The sequence below is a fragment of the Pseudophryne corroboree genome, chromosome 1, assembly GCF_028390025.1.
Source record: "Pseudophryne corroboree isolate aPseCor3 chromosome 1, aPseCor3.hap2, whole genome shotgun sequence".
Taxonomy (NCBI): Eukaryota; Metazoa; Chordata; class Amphibia; order Anura; family Myobatrachidae; genus Pseudophryne; species Pseudophryne corroboree.
In genome coordinates this window covers 684,576,674-684,601,929 of record NC_086444.1, presented here as the reverse complement: position 1 = coordinate 684,601,929, position 25,256 = coordinate 684,576,674, and the positions used below count along the sequence as shown (strand labels likewise).

Sequence of the window (25,256 nt, the reverse complement as noted above, 5' to 3'; positions counted from 1 at the left end):
TGTATCAAACATTTATGTGGGGCTACATACATTGGGAGACGTAGCCAGTATAAATATTCAAAGGTAGCTCCAGCGTCATGGCGGGGGCGTTGCTACACGAGAGCGGGCTCAGCAGCATTTTTGCACCTTCCTCTGCATAGCAGCAGCAGCCTCACAGCTCCTCCATTTCAGTCCCTGGATCGCTGGTACCGGATGTAGAAGGGGAGAGCCGCTATAATTGTGCACAAGTAACATCCCTCTGAGGGATTTCTCATATTACAGTCTCACTGCTGTTTACACAAAAATGCTGACAGCCTCACTGGGGCTGGGTGTGCTAGGGTCCTCTCTCCTGTGTCTCCTCTCACATGCAATAGGCAGGCTTGTAATATATCTATATCAGGCTGTGTTGTGTGTGTATTATACCTGTTTTTCTGATTCACAATAGTAAAACATGAGTCATGCAGTGTATCTCTCCTAGTTCATCTAACTCCATATCATGTGAGCAGTGTAGTCAGCCACCTCAGAATGCTGATTTCAATGTGGGGGAGAATCCAGAGCCCTCCTTGTTGGGGGCTAGCAAAAGTATGATGTCTGATGTCACCTCAACTCACTGAAATGCCAATAAGACTCAGGAACTGCAACAAGCAGTAGCAAGTCTAACTGCCAAACTCCTCCCCCCCGACTGTACTACAGGTGCACAAAAACGTGCTCTACCTGCACTCCTATCAGATACTGATGATGATGATAATGTGGACCCCATAAGTGGGGTTTCCACCTCTTCCCAGGGTATTGGCTATTTGGGAAGTGTTAAAGCTCCCCCTGGAGGATGCTAATACTCAGCAGTCATTTTTCCTTCCACAAGACAAAATGACAGTCACATTTCCTGATTCCATGGAATTGGATGACTTATCTAAAATAACCAGGAGAAATCCAGATAAAAAAATATCAGGTGCCAAAACGGTTTTTGCATACATTCCCCTTTGCCCCTGAAGGCAGGAAATTCTGGGAACTCAATAAACCACACAATCTCTATAAATGTGAGCAATAAAACTACTATCGCTCGCTGAACACAACACACAATTTTTTCCGTATTAACCTAAACGACCAAGCCAGAATTGCGTTTTGTGTTTTACAATTACACCCTTAGCACACTATTTCAAATATTTATATAGCAAACAAATGTATCAGATTTCACACAGATCTATAATGACTGTAATAAGCTATGACAACAATATGTGGGAGAGTGTCACAACTGAGGGCCTGAGCTGACGGAAGGCAGCCTCAGTTGTAGGGGCTGAGATGTACCGGAACCTGGGAGGTTGTATCAGACCCCTGGACATGTAAGTAACATGAAGAGAAACCGCCCGAAGGCGTGACCACGACAACTTGAGTAAAAGTCAATGATATTTATTTATGACAAACTCCATGCATCACAGTAGCAGTAAAAAGTAACATAAAAATCAGCAGAGAAATAATAATACAGTTCCTGGGTACTACAGGGTGGCAGGGGCCACAGAGCTCTGGTGGTATGAGACAGTTCTTATTATCTGCAAGTTGGAAAGTCCTTACCAGGCCCAACTGTAGCAATGAGGAAAGCCCAGGGTCGTACCAGCTGGTGTTCCAGGGAAAGCTGGACTGCTGTAGATAAAATGCTGCTGTGGGTACTGGTTAGAACCAGACAGGTGTTGGCACGGAGTGGATACTGGCTGGAACCAGTTAAATAATAAATAAAGCTTGAGAGCGATGCAATATAGATGAAATGTAGAATTTGAGAGCGGAGAAATAATAATACCGGTGGAGAGTGGTAAACTGCAGAAAGGACACCGGCCCTTTAAGAGAAGCTGTACACTGCTGGAAGCTGAGCTGGAAGCAGGTGATGTTGTAGCTGGAAACAGGTGTGTCCAGAATGGATCGGAGAGTCAGGCTACACCGCAGATGGAATGCTGGTGCTGGTCTCTATAGCAGAAGTCTGGAGACAGGAGCTGGAACCTGGAAGACAATCACAGTAAAGAGACAAACTGGAACTAGGTTTGACAACCAAAGCACTGACGCCTTCCTTGCTCAGGCACAACCTATTTATACCTGCAGCAAGGAAGGCATTGGCTAGGCAATTATGCAAATTAATAATACTGACAACGGATTGGTAGGAAAGATCAGCTGACAGAATCCAAGATGGCTGCGCCCATGCAGACACTTGGAGGGAAGTTTGGATTGTAATCCATGTGGTCTGGAAAACAGTAATGGCGGCGCCGGCCACCGGAGACAGGAGACGTCAGGCTGACAGATGCACATCCGACCACGCGGACACAGCGGAGGCCGCGGCTGACGTAATCGCCACTCTGAATGCAGAAGCTCAGGGACGGCGGCGGAGGCCGCGGGAGACGCCATGCCAGATGTATAAGGCGTTACTGTGACTGCATCCAGAGAGACAGGAGAGGATGCGGGAATGTGCACATCAGGATGACAGATGGGATCCGGTCCTGGAGCGCTGAGCCAGCCTTAGAAGGCATCTGATAGGTAAGAAATGGCGTCCAGATACCCGGATCGTGACAGAGAGTATACAAAGTATCTGTACGCTTTGTGTACGTTTTTTCCCACCAAAAATTTTACACACAGATTTTAAATAGCTTTTTTCCTGTGTACTCCGAGTTACATCAGCACCTTTTAAGACTGCAGTACAGACGTGATCTAACAACACAAAAGAGGGTTTTAAAACACCCAAGCAACCAGAAAAAGGTTTACCTAAAGATGCGTCTCCACCCTTTGTTGCTAGATCGAAGTCTGTTTTATGTTCTGCAAGTCTGAGTGTGTGAAAAACCGGACTGAGCCCTCAATTGTTAATGCTGATTAACTTACAGGACGAAAAAACAATACCTTTTTACTCTACAGTTCGAGCCGCTGAATATAATCCTTAACCTATGTACTTTTTACCCACTTAGCGTACTCAGGCCCGTACCGTGTACGCACTTTGTGTACACACGCCGCAACGGACGTACTAAGTACACACACACCGACACGCTGTTAGCACAATGCAGCTACACGTGTGGCTGAAATACACTTTAAACCTTTAGCAGGAAAGGGACACTACACTAATTGTATTTAAAAATGTTGGGATCTGACCCACCAACAGTTATTTACTCAAAGGGGTTACAACGATAATACAAACACAATGAGAGAAAAGAGGCTACAATCAATGATACATACGTTTGTTTCGCCAGCGCCTCCCGGTCCTCAGTCAATCAAGATAGATGACCTTCAGAGAATGTGTCTGGCCGGCCAGGCAGCTGGGCTTTTATACATTTGTCCAAAACATGATACAATGGAAACCTGTAATCTCTTCACCTATAGGTCACAGGGATGGTCATTTACAGTACAGGAGGGGTCATAGGTCGGTTTGAATAGGTGGGCGATGCCTGGTCCAGGTGCACTTGTAGATGGTCTGCACTGGGTTCCCGCCGAATATCAAGAGTACCGTAAATACAGTTAATATTAATCTGTTCCTGCGCATATCTATGCGCAGGAGCTTGCTATCTTCTGTATACTGCTACTGGAATATTGCTCTTAAAATACCTTACAGCTGGATACCAAACACCACCTCCTAACCTTATTTTGTCCCCTCATATCCTGTAAAGGTGAATCCCTTTGTTGTTGTACCTTTTAAGCAAGTGTAACTCGCTGGTGTGGTGCATGTGGGCTATGTGTAAATCGTGCACTATGTGGATTAAATATGAAATGTGTCCTTGTGGCTTTTCCATGCAAATACATATGCTACCGTAATTACTCATACCACGTGCTAATACGCACTACCGCGTGAGCGTTTATACGCAACTTGCGAGTGTGCACACACGGCAGAACAAGTGCGCGCACGGAGGCCATCTGTGTGTAGTTTGTACGTGATGTGTGTACTGTAATATTTTCGACTTCGACAATATACATCACATGTAACACCAATGTTTCGGGGCCTCCACACCCCTTTGTCAAGATGAAAGAACAAAATAGCAAATAAAAGAACATACCTTTTTATACCTATGTGAAACCTGCCAACGTGATACGCCGCTGGAAACCTATTTTTCCTGTCTCAGAAATCGCCGCCTTCCCGGCGCATTATGGGAACCGCGACTACCGGTTGTCTAGGTAACCAAGAATACAACCCGACAACAGTGATTGTGATCAGACCACTGGTTACAATGTAATTAATCAAAGTAGTCTGAATAATAGGAGCATGGCTCACACTAATAAGGCATGACAGTTCAAGTAACTATTACATGAAATGAAACAAACTTTGATAATGCAGAGTTACATTTATGTCAATGAGTCCGCTGGACCATTGAATTGCTGACTAAAGTATGCACCAAGAGTGCATTTAAAGTGGATTTCTGTTTGCACCCTAGGTGCACCCTCGTTGCTTACTGTGCCCGGTAATTGCATAGCTCTGTGCACTGTACCTGTAATCTATGTCTTGTTAAGCTTTATCCGTAGGTTTTGTCGCAGGATATAATTGAATAGCGGGTACTTACACTGCAGAAAGTCCTGTGGCTAATTGTATTCCCTCATATAGGGGTATATGCAATTGCGGTCAAATTCCAGCTGGAATTCGAGCGTTTTTTAATTCAACACAATTAGACAGTCACAAACCCTCCCGCCGGGACCCGAATTCGACATATTCAATAAAAAACGGATTTGACAGTCCCGCTGTCGAAAAACGGACCAATTGACGATAGTGTGCGTCCTGGATTCGACTTCATGGACGACACAAAAGTGTTAAAAAAAAAAAAAAAAAACCCTGAAAAAAAAATTGCTTGGGGTCCCCCCTCCTAAGCATGACCAGCCTCGGGCTCTTTGAGCCGGTCCTGGTTGTAAAAATACGGGGGGGGGGAAATGACATGGGATCCCCCGTATTTTAACAACCAGCACCGGGTTCTGCGTCCGGTCCTGGTACCAAAAATATGGGGGACAAAACACGTAGGGGTCCCCTGTATTTTTAACACCAGCACCGGGCTCCACTAGTCAGATAATGCCACAGCCGGGGGACACTTTTATATAGGTCCCTGCGGCCCTGGCATTAAATCACTAACTAGTCACCCCTGTCCGGGGTACCCTGGAGGAGTGGGGACCCCTTTAATCAAGGGGTCCCCCCCTCCAGCCACCCAAGGGCCAGGGGTGAAGCCCGAGGCTGTCCCCCCCTCCCCCCCCCCCCTTCCCCATCCAAGGGCTGCGGATGGGGGGCTGATAGCCAAGTGTCAAAAAAAAGAATATTGTTTTTTGTAGCAGAACTACAAGTCCCCAAGCCTCCCCCCGCAAGCTGGTACTTGGAGAACCACAAGTATCAGCATGCGGGGGGGGGGGGGGGAACGGGCCCGCTGGTACCTGTAGTTCTACAAAAAAACACCCAAATAGAAACGGTACACACACACCGTGACAGTATAACTTTATTACATATATGCATACCGACATACACACATACTTACCTATGTTGACACGAAGTGTCGGTCCCCTTCTCCACTTAGAATCCACGGGGTACCTGTAAATAAAATTATACTTGCAACAATCCTGGGTAGATCGGTCCTCTTCATAGTTTGTAATCCACGTACTTGGAAAAATAAAAAAAACGTGGAAGTACGTGAATTACAAACTATGAAGAGGACCGATCTACCCCGGATTGTTGTGAGTATAATTTTATTTACAGGTACCCCGTGGATTCTACGTGGAGAAGGGGACCGACACTTCGTGTCAACATAGGTAAATATGTGTGTATGTCAGTGTGCATGTATGTAATAAAGCTATACTGTCACGGTGTGTGTACTGTTTTTATTTGGGTATTTTTTTGTAGTAGAACTACAGGTACCAGCGCCCCCCCCCCCCCCCCCCGCATGCTTGTGCTTGTGGTTCTCCAAGTACCAGCTTGCAGGGGAGGCTTGCTGGGACTTGTAGTTCTGCTACAAAAAATATTCTTTTTTTTTACACTTGGCTACCAGCCCCCCATCCGCAGCCCTTGGATGGGGGGGACAGCCTCCGGCTTCACCCCTGGCCCTTGGGTGGCTGGAGGAGGGGAAACCCCTTGATTTAAGGGTTCCCCACTCCTCCAGGGTACCCCGGCCAGGGGTGATTAGTTAGTGATTTAATGCCAGGGCCGCAGCGACCTATATAAAAGTGTCCCCCGGCTGTGGCATTATCTCTCTGACTAGTGGAGCACGGTGCTGGTGTTAAAAATACGGGGGACCCCTACGTGTTTTGTCCCCCGTATTTTTGGCACCAGGACCGGACGCAGAGCCTGGTGCTGGTTGTTAAAATACGGGGGATCCCATGTCATTTTTTCCCCCCGTATTTTTACAACCGGGACCAGCTCAAAGAGCCCGAGGCTGGTTATGCTTAGGAGGAGGGACCCCGTGCAATTTGTTTCTGAAATTTTAACCTATGCCCACCCCTTCCCACTGAAAAACATGCTCTGATCTCTCCATATTATTTTAGTCAGTAAAAAAAAAAATATATTAAATAATACTTGTGGCTCCTAAATAGACAAACCAAGTAGATAATCCCTTCTAATATAAATAGATATGCTATTAGCAATAATAAAAAAAAAACACCAAAAAAAACATGTTTTTAAAAAATGTTATTAGATTACGACAGCAAAATGAGGCGGACTGAAATTTACGAAATGACTGTCGAAAAGCACTGTTGTCGAATCGACATTCTTCAATTGAATATACTTTTGTCGAAATGCTGCATTTTTACCATTGCAGACATGTCGAATTTGAAAAATGTCGAATTGCAAAAAGTCGAATCTGAAACGGCAGGTTTTTTGACGAAAAGTACTGTATTGCATTGTCGAATCCAATTCGACAGTTTTTTTTTGTCAAAAATGCCCCGTTTTTCAACCTTTGTGGCAATTTAAAAACAATTGCATATAACCCATAAGCTCTGTTAAAGTATATAAACTTTTATGTATATATTTGCAAAGTGTTTAGTAGCTCTTCTATAGAAGACATCATGTATTTGAGGTTAAGGGGTGTATTCAATTGTAGTCTGAACTGTTCCGACCTATTCAATTTGGCTGCCGTTTTTCAGACAAGTCGGCAATTCCGACTTGTCGGAAAACACGTGCATCGGTGGAATAGCCGCGGATCCATGTGTTTTGTCGGAATTGCGGCCAGATCGGACAGGTTTTAGCCCTGTTTCCGACAGTGTCAATCCGACTTTAAAAAAAGTCGGATTGGCATTGTCGGAACGGCCAAATCCGACAGGATTTGCTAAATGAATACTCTGATCCTTTCCGTCGGAAAGGATCCGACATCAATTGAATATACCCCTAAGTAGTCATTTGACATCTTATAATATTTTATTACCACATTGTATATAATACTATTTTATTTTCCAGAAAAAAGAAGGCTAAAGATAAAAATAAGATGCAACAAATGTTGAGTAATACAAAAAATGAGGAAAAGAAGAAACCATCTTTAGATAAAAGGACACCAGCTCAGCTTGCCTTTGAAAAGATGCAAGAGAAAAGAGTAAGTAGAAATTAGGGAAAATATTTGAAATACTAACATTGTGCGTGTTCTTTCAAGCTTGTTTTATTAAGTAATAGTTTATTATGTAATTTTTTTTTTTTTCTTAAAAGACCATTTCTCTAAATATTTTGTCACTCTTACAGTCATGGATTTCCCAGCAGAACTATTGCGTTTTCTCCTTCACAACTGAATTATAACCCTTGCAATGGATTAAGTAGAAACATGTGGTTTAAACAAAATACCGCCTTTAGCCCACAAATATTTTCTCAACAGCATGTCTAATTGTAAAATATATACATTTTTTTTTTTTTTTCTTTTTATTCTATTTACATGCTTCTTTAATAATATATTTGGAAAAAATATGCCTAGTGGATGTTTAGTATGACCCCTTTGGGCATCTATTCCTCCACCCATGTAGCATTTTTCAATCTCCTCCTTCTATAGCATCCCACCTTCTCGGTATGTTGATGCCTCAGACATTATCCCTCTCCCCATTGGCCATAGATCCTCCTATTTCCTCCCTCTTTTATATGCAGAATGCAGTGGAGTGTGTCACATACATCTCAGATAAATTCACTCAGACCCCTCTAGGAAATAACAGTCCCCCTGATTATCACACTTTAGCCCACTCCGTGCACTGCAGAGGTTGGCGATATAGTGCTTACAGAGCGGAACATAGTTTCTCTGACGTCTTAAGTGGATGCTGGGACTCCGTAAGGACCATGGGGAATAGCGGCTCCGCAGGAGACTGGGCACAACTAAAGAAAGCTTTAGGACTACCTGGTGTGCACTGGCTCCTCCCACTATGACCCTCCTCCAGACCTCAGTTAGAATCTTGTGCCCGGCTGAGCTGGCTGCACACTAGGGGCTCTCCTGAGCTCCTAGAAAGAAAGTATATTTAGTTTTTTTATTTTACAGTGAGATCTGCTGGCAACAGACTCACTGCAGCGAGGGAAGAAGCGAACCTACCTAACAGGTGGTAGTTTGGGCTTCTTAGGCTACTGGACACCATTAGCTCCAGAGGGATCGACCGCAGGACCCGACCTTGGTGTTCGTTCCCGGAGCCGCGCCGCCGGCCCCCTTACAGAGCCAGAAGCAAGAAGTGTTCCGGAAAATCGGCGGCAGAAGACTTCTGTCTTCAACAAGGTAGCGCACAGCACTGCAGCTGTGCGCCATAGCTCCTCATGCACACCTCACACTCCGGTCACTGATGGGTGCAGGGCGCTGGGGGGGGGCGCCCTGAGGGCAATATAATACACCTTGGCTGGCAAATCATCACAATATATAGTCCCAGGGCTATATATGTGATAAATTACCCCTGCCAGAATCCATAAAAAAGCGGGAGAAAAGTCTGCCGAAAAAGGGGCGGGGCTATCTCCCTCAGCACACTGGCGCCATTTTTTCTTCACAGTGCAGCTGGAAGACAGCTCCCCAGGCTCTCCCCTGTAGTTTTCAGGCTCAAAGGGTTAAAAAGAGAGGGGGGGCACTAAATTTAGGCGCAATATATGTATACAAGCAGCTATTGGGGGAAAAATCACTCAGTTATAGTGTTAATCCCTGCATTATATAGCGCTGTGGTGTGTGCTGGCATACTCTCTCTCTCTGTCTCCCCAAAGGACTTTGTGGGGTCCTGTCCTCAGTCAGAGCATTCCCTGTGTGTGTGCGGTGTGTCGGTACGGCTGTGTCGACATGTTGGATGAGGAAGGTTACGTGGAGGCGGAGCAGAGGCCGATAAATGGGATGTCGCCCCCTGTGAGGCCGACGCCAGAGTGGATGGATAGGTGGAAGGTATTAACCGACAATGTCAACTCCTTACATAAAAGGCTGGATGACGTAACAGCTGTGGGACAGCCGGCTTCTCAGCCCGCGCCTGCCCAGGCGTCTCAAAGGCCATCAGGGGCTCAAAAAAACGCCCGTTACCTCAGATAGCAGACATAGATGTCGACACGGAGTCTGACTCCAATGTCGACGAGGTTGAGATATATACACAATCCACTAGGAACATCCGTTACATGATCTTGGCAATGAAAAATGTGTTACACATTTCTGACATGAACCCAAGTACCACATAAAAGGGGTTTTATTTTTGGGGAGAAAAAGCAGCCAGTGTTTTGTTCCCCCATCAGCTGAATGAATGAAGTGTGTAAAGAAGCGTGAGTTCCCCCGATAAGAAACTGGTAATTTCTAAAAAGTTACTGATGGCGTACCCTTTCCCGCCAGAGGATAGGTTACGTTGGGAGATATCCCCTAGGGTGGATAAGGCGCTCACACGTTTGTCAAAAAAGGTGGCACTGCCATCTTAGGATACGGCCACCTTGAAGGAGCCTGCTGATAAAAAAGCAGGAGGCTATCCTGAAGTCTGTATACACACCCAGGTTCTATACTGAGACCTGCAATTGCCTCAGCATAAATAGTGCTGCTGCAGTGTGGTCTGATACCCTTTCAGATAATATTAATACCCTAGACAGGGATAATATTTTGCTAACATAGTGCATATTAAAGACGTCGTCTTATATATGAAGGATGCACAGAGGGATATTTGCCGGCTGGCATCCAGAATTAATGCAATGTCCATTCTGCCAGGAGGGTATTAGAAACCCGGCAGTGGACAGGTGATGCTGCCTTTAAAAGGCACATGGAGATTCTGCCTTATAAGGGTGAGGAATTGTTTGGGGAGGGTCTCTGGGACCTCGTATCCACAGCAACAGCTGGGAAGAAAATTTTTTACCTCCGGTTTCCTCACAGCCTAAGAAAGCACCGTATTTTCAGGTACAGTCCTTTCGGCTTCAGAAAAGCAAGCGGGTCAAAGGCGCTTCCTTTCTGCACAGAGACAAGGGAAGAAGGAAAAAGCTGTACCTGACAGCCAGTTCCCAGGATCAAAAATCTTCCCCCGCTTCCTCTTAGTCCACCGCATGACGCTGGGGCTCCACAGGTGGAGACAGATGCGGTGGGGGCGCGTCTCGGGAACTTCAGGGACCAGTGGGCTTGCCCACAGGTGGATCCCTAGGTTCTGCAAGTAGTATCACAGGGATACAGGCTGGAGTTCGAGGCGACTCCCCCTCGCTGTTACCTCACATCAGCCTTGCCTGCTGCCCTCGGAGGAAGGTAGTACTGGCGGCAATTCACAAGCTGTACTTCCAGCAGGTGAAATAAAGGTACCCCTCCTTCAACAAGGCCGGGGTTACTATTCCAAAATGTTGTGGTACCGAAACCAGACTGTTCGGTGAGACCCATTCTAAAATTGAAATCCTTGAACACTTATATACGAAGGTTCAAGTTCAAAATGGAATCGCTCAGGGCGATTATTGCAAGCCTGGAGAATTTCATGGTATCACTGGACATCAAGGATGCTTACCTGCATGTCCCTATTTACCCTCTTCACCAGGAGTACCTCAAAATTGTGGTACAGGATTGTCATTACCAATTCCAGACGTTGCCGTTGGTCTGTCCCCGCCACCGAGGTATTTACCAAGGTAATGGCCGAAATAATTATCCCGTACTTGGACGATCTCCTTATAAAGGCGAGGTCCAGGGAGCAGTTGTTCGTCGGAGTAGCACTATCTCGGGAAGTGCTACAACAGCACGGCTGGTTTCTGAATATTCCAAAGTCGCAGCTGGTTCCTATGACGCGTCTACTGTTCCTGGGTATGGTTCTGGACACAGAACAGGATAAAAAGGGTTTCTCCCGAAGGAGAAGTCCAAGGAGTTGTCGTCTCTAGACAGAGACCTCCTAATACAAATACAGGTGTCGGTGCATCAATGCACGCGAGCCCTGGGAAAGATGGTAGCTTCTTACGAAGAAATTCCATTCGCCAGGTCCCATGCAAGGATCTTCCAGTGGGATCTGTGGGACAAGTGGTCCGGGTCGCATCTTCAGATGCATCGGCGGATAACCCTGTCTCCAAGGGCCAGGGTGTCGCTGTTGTGGTGGCTGCAGAGTGCTCATCTTCTAGGGGGCCGCAGATTCGGCATACAGGACTGGGTCCTGGTGACCACGGATGCCAGCCTTCGAGGCTGGGGGGCAGTCACACAGGGAAGAAACTTCCAAGGCTATGGAAAAGTCAGGAGACTTCCCTACACATAAATATTCTGGAACTAAGGGCCATTTACAATGCCCTAAGTCAGGCTAGACCCTGCTTCAACACTGGCCGGTGCTGATCCAGTCAGACAACATCACGGCGGTCGCTCATGTAAACCGACAGGGCGGCACAAGAAGCAGGATGGCGATGGCAGAAGCCACAAGGATTCTCCGATGGGCGGAAAATCATGTGTTAGCACTGTCAGCAGTGTTCATTCCCGAAGTGGACAACTGAGAAGCAGACTTTCTCAGAAGACACGACCTCCACCCGGGAGAGTGGGGACTTCATCCAGAAGTCTTCCAAATGATTGTACACCGTTGGGAAAGGCAACAGGTGGACATAATGGCGTCCCGCCTCAACAAACAGCTACAAAGATATTGCGCGAGGTCAAGGGACCCTCAGGCGATAGCTGTGGACGCTCTGGTAACACCGTGGGTGTACCAGTCGGTGTATGTGTTCCCTTCTCTGCCTTTCTTACCCAGGGTAATGAGAATAAGAAGAAGGAGAGGAGTAAGAACTATACTCATTGTTCCGGGTTGGCCAAGAAGAGCTTGGTACCCAGAACTCCAAGAGATGATCTCAGAGGACCCATGGCCTGTGCCGCTCAGACAGGACCTGCTGCAGCAGGGGGCCTGTCTGTTCCAAGACGTACCGCGGCTGCGTTTGACGGCCTGCCGGTTGAACGCCGGATCCTGAAGGAAAAGGGCATTCCGGAGGAAGTTATCCCTACGCTATTTAAAGCTAGGACAGAAGTGAACGCAAACCATTATCACCGCATATGGCGGAAATATGTTGCGTGCTGTGAGGCCAGGAAGGCCCCAAAGGAGAAATTTCAGCTAGGTCGATTTCTGCACTTCCTACAGTCAGGGGTGACTATGGGCCTAAAATTGGGTTCCATTAAGGTCCAGATTTCGGCTCTATCGATTTTCTTCCAAAATAGAACTGGCTTCACTGCCTGAAGTTCAGACTTTTGTTAAGGGAGTGCTGCATAGTCAGCCCCCGTTTGTGCCTCAAGTGGCACCATGGGATCTCAACGTGGTGTTGGATTTCCTGAAGTCGCATTGGGTTGAGCCACTTAAATCCGTGGAGCTACAATACCTCACGTGGAAAGTGGTCATGCTGTGGGCCTTGGCGTCGGCCAGGCGTGTATCAGAATTGGCGGCTTTGTCATACAAAAGCCCTTATCTGTATTTTATATGGATATGGCGGAATTGATGACTCGTTCCCAATTCCTTCCTAAGGTGGTATCCGTTTTTCATGTGAACCAACCTGTTGTGGTGCCTGCGGCTACTTGGGACTTGGAGGATTCCAAGTTACTGGACGTAGTCAGGGCCCTGAAAAGTATATGTTTCCAGGACGGCTGGAGTCAGGAAAACTGACTCGCTATTTATCCTGTATGCACCCAACAAGCTGGGTGCTCCTGCTTCTAAGCAGACTATTGCTCACTGGATCTGTAGCACGATTCAACTTGCACATGCTGCGGCTGGACTGCCGCACCCTAAATCTGTAAAAGCCCATTCCACGAGGAAAGTGGGCTCTTCTTGGGCGGCTGCCCGAGGGGTCTCGGCTTTACAACTTTGCCGAGCTGTTACTTGGTCGGGTTCAAACATTTTTGCAAGAGTCTACAAGTTTGATACCCTGGCTGAGGAGGACCTAGAGGTTGCTCATTCGGTGCTGCAGAGTCATCCGCACTCTCCCGCCCGTTTGGAAGCTTTTGGTATAATCCCCATGGTCCTTACGGAGTCCCAGCATCCACTTAGGACGTCAGAGATAATGAGATTTTACTCACCGGTAAATCTATTTCTCGTGTAGTCCGTAGTGGATGCTGGGCGCCCATTCCAAGTGCGGATTGTCTGCAATACTTAAGCAATAACTATAAACTAAAGGGTTATTGTTGAGCCATCTGTTGAGAGGATGTTATATTTCATACTGTTAACTGGGTATAGTATCACGAGTTATACGGTGTGATGGGTGAGTCTTACCCGGGATTCAAAATCCTTCCTTATTGTGTCAGCTCTTCCGGGCACAGTATCCTAACTGAGGTCTGGAGGAGGGTCATAGTGGGAGGAGCCAGTGCACACCAGGTAGTCCTAAAGCTTTCTTTAGTTGTGCCCAGTCTCCTGCGGAGCCGCTATTCCCCATGGTCCTTACGGAGTCCCAGCATCCACTACGGACTACGAGAAATAGTTTTACCGGTGAGTAAAATCTTATTTTATATTCAAGTACTTTTGCAGTTGTTTATTTGGAGCTCCGCCTCCATAATTCTTATCAAAAGGCATTCTGGCACACACAAAGGACATGAGATGTTGGTGATCATAGAATGCTTCTTCGCGGAAGAATGGTTTGATTTTACTTGACTGGATAAAGACTGACAAAAATGCAGTTGGATGGAAAGCAACAGTGGTGGTAATTCTGAGTTGATCGCAGCAGCAAGTTTGTTAGCAATTGGGCAAAACCATGTGCACTGCAGGGGGGGGGGCAGTTATAACATTTGCAGAGAGCGTTAGATTTGGGTGGATTATTTAGTTTCTGTGCAGGGTCAATACTGGCTGCTTTGCAATTTAGATTTCAGTTTGAATACACCCCACCTAAATCTAACTCTCTCTGCACATGTTATATCTGTCCCCCATGCAGTGCACATTGTTTTGCCCAACTGCTAACAAACTTGCTGCTGCGATCAACTCAGAATTAGGCCCAGTGTCAGGAGAAGCCCACCTGCCATTGGCTGCTTCCCAGGCAAGTGGTTTATTTGTATATAAATGAAGCTCCTCCTCTTCACCAGCGATTATTTCTGTTTGTAGGTTAGGCATCCAGATAATGTTTTGCATTTAGATGCAGGGCTAGTCCTGGCAACGCGCCATTGTATGATGCAGAAACAAGAATGGACTGGCTGCTCCAGTTGCTCACCTTATGGACCAGCTCTGGCAATTAGAAATTTCAAAACTCCCAGTGTCTGAGCCAGTTATTCATGTATTGCTCAGTTACATTTAACTTGAGTTCTTGAAGTAGCAGGTGTTGTGTGGTTCTGTTAGATGTGTTTTGCTATGATCTATATATGCCAGAGTGAAGGTAAGGTTCCTTCACTCTGGCATTAGCACCCCTCCCATTTACCCTCAGGTATTTTAATTAGCACAGGTTCCTACATTTCAGATTGCAATAATAATATTTGAAGGTAAGACCTAGATAAATTCATATAATGTGATAGTATTAGAGATGTTAGGGACCCATGTAATGAAGTTACCTGATTGCGGTACATTGGCCCACATATTTGCGCAATTATGTGCTAAGAACTTCACTTAAGCCCTCACAATTAACATGGAGTATATCTAAATAATTTTTACTATCTGTGTTCTTAGTGTTAGTAGTGTGCATCAACATTTTTCTTCCTCCAGAATAGCAACATGGATAACAGAAGGAAGACTTTAAACCCATCTTTCAATGGAATAGTGATTATAAAACTGAACAGAAAGAAAAGCTGGGGATCAAAACCAAAACCTACTAGGCTACTAATTATTTTTAATATGTTGACAGTTACATCCAACTCATTGGTAACTTAATAAATTTTAACCCTAATGTTTTGTATCTTGCAGCAAATGGAACGAATCCTCCAGAAAGCATCAAAAACACACAAACAAAGAGTAGAGGTAAGTAAGCAGTTAATCAAATACAGCAGTCCATTATCAGTGTGCCTGGCAATAGAACTGTTTTGAGTTCTATTTTAAAGGACCACTAAACCACTATATTGAGGACCTGATTTATTTTATAGTTGTATGCTATGCTGATGTTTTCATAGTTGTGATTATCAGCAGGCTGTGAATGCATCAATATCACTTATCGTAGTCGCTCGCAATGAGGCTTCATTCACAAAATGATCGACGGGAAGGGACCATTTGGGGGTGGTAACAGGAAATGTTGGCAAAACCGCAGGCATGGTGTGTTTGGTGTTGTTTGCGTCTATTATAGCATTAAGGATGACACCGGCATCTCTGTACACTAGGCCATTCTGTGTGACCATAGCATTAATCACAAAGCTGATTATCAGTTTATCTGCTATCACGCTGCGTCTTTGTTCTCAGTTGCTGAGATTAGTGCATCTGCCAGTGTAGGCAACTCAATGGAAATCCTGCTGGCTGAAACATAACCACATTTTATCTTTCATCCTAAATTGGACACTTGGATACAGTGGAGTGCAGAGACTGGGCACCAAGGTGTTAACATTTTTGAAATTCAGCTTAGGCTCCTCCTCCCCTAATAGCCCACCTGGAAACCCGGCAGACTGCTGGCTTGCTGACCTCACGGGCCAGGGACACCAGCTATCTCCTTCGCACAAGGAAGAGCCGCGACTGTGCTGGAGCTGGCGCACAGAGTAGCACTATAGTGACATTGCTGGCTGGAGAAGGTAGCTGCTGGTGGTCCTGGTCACCGGCCTCTTGAGGTGCAGAGCCGCTTTCCCGCTGCAGGACCACCGTCCTGAGGGGCTGTTTGTTCAGCGGGGCATGGCGCTTTGGCTGCCGCAGCATGTCGCACACCCCTAACGTCTGAAGATGATCATCGGTGGTGCGTACACACCGGGGACCCCGCTAAGGGGGTCCCCTGGTTCACTGTGCGGCTGAAGCGTGGGTGAGGCGTATGGGTCCCTCCTGGGGGGGACCCGCTGTGACCCCTGCATGAGACTGGCTTAAAACACTGTGCCAAGCATTTATTTGAGGTTACTAACACTTAGACATGGCCAGTATAAAGATTACTCGGTAGCTCTGGCGCCATAGCGAGGGGCGGAGCTACATCAGAGTGGGCTCAGTGGCATTTTGGCGCTCTCCCCGCATAAGCAGCAGCAGCCTCACAGAGCTCATCCATAATGGTTACACGCTGGGACAGGGTGTAGAGGGGGAGAGCTGCTATCTTGTGCACAAATATCATCCCTCTGAGGGATTTTTCATTAGACAGTCTCACTGTTTTATGTATATGTGAAACGCTGACAGCCTCAGTGGGGCTGTGCAGCATTGGGTGTGCTGGTGTCCTCTCTCCTGTGTCTCCTCTCATATGCAATAGGGCAGGCTTGTATTGTATTTCAGGCTGTATTGTACCGGTTTCTCTTACGTCCTAGAGGATACTGGGGTCCACATTAGTACCATGGGGTATAGACTGGTCCACTAGGAGCCATGGGCACTTTAAGAAATAGTGTGCACTGGCTCCTCCCTCTATACCCCTTCCACCAGACTTAGTTTAGAAAATGTGCCCGGAGGAGCCAGTCACGCTTGGGAAGCTCCTGAAGAGTTTTCTGCATTTATTTCCTTTTTTATTATTTTCAGGCAGCTCTCGCTGGCACCAGAATGCCTGCTTCATGGGGGGGTGGGGGATCAACCCAATCTCCCTAGAGTTAATGGTTCCGTTCCCCGCTGACAGGACACTGAGCTCCTGAGGGTCCTATTCGTAAGCACCACCACGGTGAGCATACAGACCCGCAGCATGCCGCCACCCCTAACAGAGCCAGAAGACTGATGAGTAGGTGGCAGGCGTCCTGGTCAGCGGGTCGCCGGCTGTAATGGTGGCATGAGGGTAGAGCACAGAGCTGCATGCACGCTGTGCTCTGGCTTCAGAGACACTGCAGTGACCGCTGTGAGGGGCGGCTGAAGCCATGCTCATTACCCACGACTGGCACTGTTTACAGGGGTTCTAACCCACTGTAACCCATTTAATTCACGTTACCTCAGCCAGTATAAAAGCGGGAAGGCCGCGCGCCATTAAGGGGACGGGGCCTTCACTATGAGCGGGTCCAGCGGCTCACCAGCGCCATTTCCTTTCTGCAAGCTTACATAGGCAGCCTGACTGGACGGTGCAGCTCCTCCTCGCGGACTCCAAAGCACCTCAGTGGTACCAGGGGGTCATAACAAAGGGAGGGGAGCAATAATTTGGTTACTAAACCCTATTAAGGGTTTTTAGTTGGCGACCCAGCTAGGTCTATACCTTAGCTATAGGGGCGCTGTGTGGCTGGCTCCATTTCTCTGTGTCTCCCTAGAAAGGCTTTGTGTGGGTTAACTCTGCATTTAACCTATTCCTCACTGTGCGGGTGTGTTCTTTTGCATTTTCATGTCAAAGGATTGTGTATCATGCACAACAGAGTGCTTTTCTCAATCGGGGGGATCATTACAGTGTACTCAGGATAGTACACATTCTTAGGCTAGTGGATCTGAACCAGTATGGTTAGATTGATTTAAAAGGGATGATTTCAAATATTTCAAATAAATTATTCCAAAATGAGGAGACGCAATACTTAAGGCAATCTGTAGATGACCTGATAAATAGAGATTCAGTGGTCGTTCCGGCGCCTCAGACACCTGCTATTTGTCCACAGACGCGTACTCTGGCCCAAATCATGCAGGCTGATACCGATGATGATGTATCGGACCCAGAGGAGGGTGTGGTGGACTTGGTGGGGGCGGGAAGCAGCTTTAGCACAGGGAATACAGGCCCTGATTGAAGCTATAAGAGAGGTTTTGCATATTCCTGACAAGGTGTCAGAGGACAAGGAGAAATCCCTTTTTTCTGCTGCGGGGTACACTGGGCTCCACAAAGCTTAACATCGGGGTGTAGAGTAGGATCTTGATCCGAGGCACCAACAGGCTCAACGCTTTGACTGTTCCCAAGATGCACAGTGCCGCCTCCTCTATAACCCCGCCTCCGTGCACAGGAGCTCAGTTTGTAAGTTGGTGCCATGCAGTAAGCAGGCAATCAACGGGAGGGTTGCTCCTGCAGCCCATATTATAAGAAAAGAAGAAATCTGGAGACTTCAAGGGCTGCAGCATTGCTGGATGTCGGTCAGACATTCCCTGCTGCAGCTCAATCACTCCCCCAGTGGCGCTGTATACTACCGCGCCCTGGTTGCCGGGTAACTACAGCAGAGGCTCCGGTGTCTTTCTTGGTTAGTCACACACTCGCCGCTGCCCTCCTGGATCACGTGGCCGCAGGTACAAGGGGAGGTAAGGGGTCTCTTTGGGCCGCTGTTATCGTGATCTGGCGCGGCCGTGCGTGCTGGCACATGGACACTGTAAAGGGCAGCTGCTCCACTAGCCATCAGGGCACAGGTGGGGGGGGGGGGGGGTTTCTCTATAAAACCCGTTTTTACTATAGCCCGCAGTGCCCGGTGGGGAAGCCTAATCCCCCTATAAGGCCTAACCTGTAGCCCCTCCCCCAGCCCCAGGGTGCAATTTGCGTAAATGTTCCCGCCCTGGAGCGGCATATCTCTCCCTCACTCCCTGTCAGCCGCCATTACACGGAGCTGCGCTGTTCCTGGGACTGCTTGGACAAATCCTCCTTTCTAAAGCTGCCAGCTCGCCAGCGCTATGCATTTTACAGGACACTTAACGAACACTGTCCCTTGACAGGTAGTATACTTAAGAAAGAGTGCATACATTCAGGATTGTGGGGTACAAACACCCTGTGATATACATCCAGTACCTACTGTGTTTTGTTATATCTACTGTTTACATATAGCTACACTGAGTATTACTTTGTATTGCTAATCCAGTGCAGTTTTATTGTCTGGTATTATTGCTGCATTGTACAATTGTGACTATGTGTGTGCATGTAGCTGCTGCGTGGCTACTCCTATATTCTTTAACCTGAGGGGGCTAAGTGCGTCAGGTTTGTGAACTGATATAGGTATTTCACAAGATATACTTACTGAGTATTTCTCTAACGTCCTAAGTGGATGCTGGGACTCCGTAAGGACCATGGGGAATAGCGGCTCCGCAGGAGACAGGGCACAAAATAAAAGCTTGAGACATCAGGTGGTGTGCACTGGCTCCTCCCCCTATGACCCTCCTCCAAGCCAGTTAGATTTTTGTGCCCGGCCGAGAAGGGTGCAAACTAGGTAGCTCTCCAGAGCTGCTTAGAATAAAAGTTTAGTTAGGTTTTTTTATTTTCAGTGAGTCCTGCTGGCAACAGGCTCACTGCATCGTGGGACTAAGGGGAGAAGAAGCGAACTCACCTGAGTGCAGAGTGGATTGGGCTTCTTAGGCTACTGGACGTTAGCTCCAGAGGGACGATCACAGGTTCAGCCTGGATGGGTCACCGGAGTCGCGCCGCCGTCCCCCTTACAGAGCCAGAAGAGACGAAGGTCCGGTGAAAGCGGCGGCAGAAGACATCCTGTCTTCAAGACTAAGGTAGCGCACAGCACCGCAGCTGTGCGCCATTGCTCTCAGCACACTTCACACTCCGGTCACTGAGGGTGCAGGGCGCTGGGGGGGAGCGCCCTGAGACGCAATATAACACACATATACCTTAGCTGGCAAAAGGAATACATCACATATAGCTCCAGGGCTATATGGATGTATTTTTTCCCCTGCCATTTTACACAAAAAAGCGGGAGTTAAGGACGTCGTGAAGGGGCGGGGCCTATCTCCTCAGCACACTGGCGCCATTATTCCCTCACAGCTCCGCTGGAAGGACGGCTCCCTGATTCTCCCCTGCAGTACTGCATCTGATTCAGGGTAAAAAAGAGAAGGGGGGGCATTTTGGCAGCAAATAACTAGATTAACAGCAGCTATAAGGGATTAACACTTATATAAGGTTATCCCTGTATATATATAGCGCTGGGTGTGTGCTGGCAGACTCTCCCTCTGTCTCTCCAAAGGGCTAAGTGGGGTCCTGTCCTCTATCAGAGCATTCCCGGTGTGTGTGCTGTGTGTCGGTACGCGTGTGTCGACATGTATGAGGAGGAAAATGAGGTGGAGGCGGAGCAGTTGCCTGTGTTAGTGATGTCACCCCCTAGGGAGTCGACACCTGACTGGATGATTGTGTTTAAGCAATTAAGTGATAATGTCAGCAATTTACAAAAAACTGTTGACGACATGAGAAAGCCGGCAATTCAATTAGTGCCTGTTCAGGCGTCTCAGACACCCTCAGGGGCCCTAAAACGGCCGCTACCTCAGTGGGTCGACACGGATCCAGATACAGATACTGAATCTAGTGTCGACGGTGACGAGACAAACGTAATGTCCAGTAGGGCCACACGTTACATGATCACGGCAATGAAAGAGGCATTGAACCTTTCTGACACTACAAATACCTCAAAGGCGGGTATTATGTGGGGTGTGAAAAAACTGCCAATAGTTTTTCCTGAGTCTGAGGAAATAAATGAGGTGTGTGATAAAGCGTGGGTTTCCCCCGATAAAAAACAGCTAATTTCTAATAAGTTATTAGCACTATACCCTTTCCCGCCAGAGGTTAGGGCACGGTGGGAAACACCCCCTAGGGTAGATAAGGCGCTCACACGTTTATCTAAACAAGTAGCGTTACCGTCCCCTGATACGGCCACCCTCAAAGAACCAGCTGATAGGAGGCTGGAAAATATCCTGAAAAGTATATACACACATACTGGTGTTATACTGCGACCAGCAATCGCATCAGCCTGGATGTGCAGTGCTGGAGTCGCATGGGCGGATTCCCTGACTGAGAATATTGATACCCTGGATAGGGACAATATTCTGTTAACTATAGAACATTTAAAGGATGCATTGCTATATATGCGTGATGCGCAGAGGGATATTTGTACCCTGGCATCAAGAGTAAGCGCAATGTCCATCTCTGCCAGAAGAGCATTATGGACCAGACAGTGGTCAGGGGACGCAGATTCCAAACGGCACATGGAAGTATTGCCGTATAAGGGGGAGGAGTTATTTGGGGCTGGTCTAACAGACCTGGTGGCAACGGCTGGAAAATCCACCTTTTTACCCCAGGTTACTTCACATCAACAGAAAAAGACAGTCTTTTCAAACTCAGTCCTTTCGTTCCCATAAGTACAAGCGAGCAAAAGGTCACTCTTTTCTGCCCAAGGGCAGAGGAAGAGGAAAAAGGCAGCACCATGCAGCCGCTTCCCAGGAGCAGAAGCCCTCCCCTGCTTCTGCCAAGTCTTCAGCATGACGCTGGGGCTTTACAAGCAGACTCAGACACGGTGGGGGCCCGTCTCAAGTATTTCAACGCGCAGTGGGCTCACTCGCAAGTGGATCCCTGGATTCTACAGGTAGTATCACAGGGGTACAAACTGGAATTCGAGGCGTTTCCTCCTCATCGGTTCCTGAAGTCTGCTTTACCAAAGTCTCCCTCCGACAGGGAGGCAGTTCTGGAAGCCATTCACAAGCTGTACTCCCAGCAGGTGATAATCAAGGTACCCCTCTTACAACAGGGGAAGGGGTATTATTCCACACTATTTGTGGTACCGAAGCCGGACGGCTCGGTGAGACCAATATTAAATCTAAAATCTTTGAACACTTACATAAAAAGGTTCAAATTCAAGATGGAGTCACTCAGAGCGGTGATAGCGAACCTGGAAGAGGGGGACTATATGGTGTCGCTGGACATCAAGGATGCTTATCTCCACGTCCCAATATATCCTTCTCACCAAGGGTACCTCAGGTTTGTAGTACAAAACTGTCATTATCAGTTTCAGACGCTGCCGTTTGGATTGTCCACGGCGCCTCGGGTCTTTACCAAGGTAATGGCCGAAATGATTCTTCTACGAAGAAAAGGCATCTTAATTATCCCTTACTTGGACGATCTCCTGATAAGGGCAAGAACCAAGGAACAGTTAGAAGTCGGAGTGGCACTATCTCAGGTAGTGCTAAGTCAGCACGGATGGATTCTAAATATTCCAAAATCGCAGCTGATTCCAACGACACGTCTACTGTTCTTAGGAATGATTCTGGACACAGTCCAGAAGAAGGTGTTTCTCCCGGAGGAGAAGGCCAGGGAGTTATCCGAGCTAGTCAGGAACCTCCTAAAACCAGGACAGGTCTCAGTGCATCAGTGCACAAGGGTCCTGGGAAAAATGGTGGCTTCTTACGAAGCGATTCCATTCGGAAGATTCCATGCAAGAACTTTTCAGTGGGATCTACTGGGAAAATGGTCCGGATCGCATCTTCAGATGCATCAACGGATAACCCTGTCGCCAAGGACAAGGGTGTCTCTCCTGTGGTGGCTTCAGAGGGCTCATCTACTAGAGGGCCGCAGATTTGGCATTCAGGATTGGATCCTGGTAACCACGGATGCCAGCCTGAGAGGCTGGGGAGCAGTCACACAGGGAAGGAATTTCCAGGGCTTGTGGTCAAGCATGGAAACATCTCTTCATATAAACATTCTAGAACTAAGGGCCATTTACAATGCCTTAATTCAAGCAAAACCTCTGCTTCAGGGTCAGGCGGTGTTGATCCAGTCGGACAACATCACGTCAGTCGCCCACATAAACAGACAGGGCGGCACGAGAAGCAGGAGGGCAATGGCAGAAACTGCAAGGATTCTTCGCTGGGCGGAAAATCATGTGATAGCACTGTCAGCAGTGTTCATTCCGGGAGTGGACAACTGGGAAGCAGACTTCCTCAGCAGACACGACCTTCACCCGGGAGAGTGGGGACTTCACCCAGAAGTCTTCCACCAAATTGTAAACCGTTGGGAAAGACCAAAGGTGGACATGATGGCGTCACGTCTAAACAAAAAACTGGACAGATATTGCGCCAGGTCAAGGGACCCTCAGGCAATAGCAGTGGACGCTCTGGTAACGCCGTGGGTGTACCAGTCAGTGTATGTATTCCCTCCTCTGCCCCTCATACCGAAAGTATTGAGAATCATAAGAAGGAGAGGAGTAAGAACTATACTCGTGGTTCCGGATTGGCCAAGAAGGTCTTGGTACCCGGAACTTCAAGAGATGCTCACGGACGAACCGTGGCCTCTACCTCTAAGACAGGACCTGCTACTGCAGGGGCCTTGTCTGTTCCAAGACTTACCGCGGTTGCGTTTGACGGCATGGCGGTTGAACGCCGGATCCTGAAGGACAAGGGCATTCCAGAAGAAGTCATCCCTACTCTGGTAAAAGCCAGAAAGGAAGTAACCGCAAAACATTATCACCGCATTTGGCGTAAATATGTTGCGTGGTGTGAGGCCAAGAAGGCCCCTACACAGGAATTTCAACTGGGTCGTTTCTTGCATTTCCTGCAAACAGGACTGTCTATGGGCCTAAAATTAGGGTCCATTAAGGTTCAAATTTCGGCCCTGTCGATATTCTTCCAGAAAGAACTGGCTTCAGTACCTGAAGTTCAGACATTTGTGAAAGGGGTGCTGCACATACAGCCTCCTTTTGTGCCTCCAGTGGCACCTTGGGATCTCAATGTTGTGTTGAGATTTCTAAAATCACACTGGTTTGAACCATTGTCTACGGTAGATTTAAAATATCTCACGTGGAAGGTGTCGATGCTGTTGGCCTTGGCTTCAGCTAGGCGTGTGTCAGAATTGGCGGCTTTATCATGTAAAAGCCCTTACCTAAATTTTCATTCTGACAGGGCGGAATTGAGGACTCGTCCTCAATTTCTACCTAAGGTGGTTTCTGCATTTCACATGAACCAACCTATTGTGGTACCTGCGGCTACTAGGGACTTAGAGGACTCTAAGTTGCTGGACGTTGTCAGGGCCTTGAAAATATATGTTTCCAGGACGGCTGGAGTCAGGAAAACTGACTCGCTGTTTATCCTGTATGCACCCAACAAGCTGGGTGCTCCTGCTTCAAAGCAGACGATTGCTCGTTGGATTTGTAGTACAATTCAGCTTGCACATTCCGTGGCAGGATTGCCACTGCCAAAATCAGTAAAAGCCCATTCCACAAGGAAAGTGGGCTCATCTTGGGCGGCTGCCCGAGGGGTCTCGGCTTTACAACTTTGCCGAGCAGCTACTTGGTCAGGGGCAAACACGTTTGCTAAATTCTACAAATTTGATACCCTGGCTGAGGAGGACCTGGAGTTCTCTCATTCGGTGCTGCAGAGTCATCCGCACTCTCCCGCCCGTTTGGGAGCTTTGGTATAATCCCCATGGTCCTTACGGAGTCCCAGCATCCACTTAGGACGTTAGAGAAAATAAGATTTTACTTACCGATAAATCTATTTCTCGTAGTCCGTAGTGGATGCTGGGCGCCCATCCCTAGTGCGGATTGTCTGCAATACTTGTATATAGTTATTGTTACAAAAAATTCGGGTTATTATTGTTGAGCCATCCTTTCAGAGGCTCCTTTAAATTTATCATACTGTTAACTGGGTTCAGATCACGAGTTGTACGGTGTGATTGGTGTGGCTGGTATGAGTCTTACCCGGGATTCAATATCCTTCCTTATTATGTACGCTCGTCCGGGCACAGTATCCTAACTGGCTTGGAGGAGGGTCATAGGGGGAGGAGCCAGTGCACACCACCTGATATCTCAAGCTTTTATTTTGTGCCCTGTCTCCTGCGGAGCCGCTATTCCCCATGGTCCTTACGGAGTCCCAGCATCCACTACGGACTACGAGAAATAGATTTATCGGTAAGTAAAATCTTATTTTTTCTTTGTGATTTATAGTCACCATATATCTCTTGGATTCCCGGTTTGTGCTGACAGGAAAGTCACACTACACCGGGAGTACTTGCTAGGTATATCGCTGCTAAAATTGTACTAGGTTGCCTGATATTGAGCTTATCATTATGTTAGCTACACGGGGCAACGGAACTGGGGCTTCTCCCACATTGCGTGGTGGTGATGCTGCAGTCACTTTTGAGGAAAACATGGCAGCAGAGAGTTCAGGTTCAGTGTGTTTCTTACCCCCCCCCCCCCCAGTGGGTCTGTAGCACCGGGGGCAACCAATGATCCACCTTGGGCTACCTTCTCCACGTTGTTAAA

At 47.6% G+C, this 25,256-nt stretch overlaps 1 protein-coding gene across 2 annotated transcripts in view; it reads left to right on the top strand.

The window, feature by feature from the left end:
- Positions 1-25,256, top strand: part of FAM32A (family with sequence similarity 32 member A) — a 73,938-nt gene that overhangs the window by 15,213 nt on the left and 33,469 nt on the right. For both annotated transcript variants that reach the window (XM_063914756.1, XM_063914758.1), the window contains exons 2-3: positions 7,355-7,487; positions 15,157-15,210. In XM_063914756.1, coding sequence (XP_063770826.1) covers positions 7,355-7,487; positions 15,157-15,210 — 187 coding nt within the window. The remainder of the gene's footprint in view (positions 1-7,354; positions 7,488-15,156; positions 15,211-25,256) is intronic.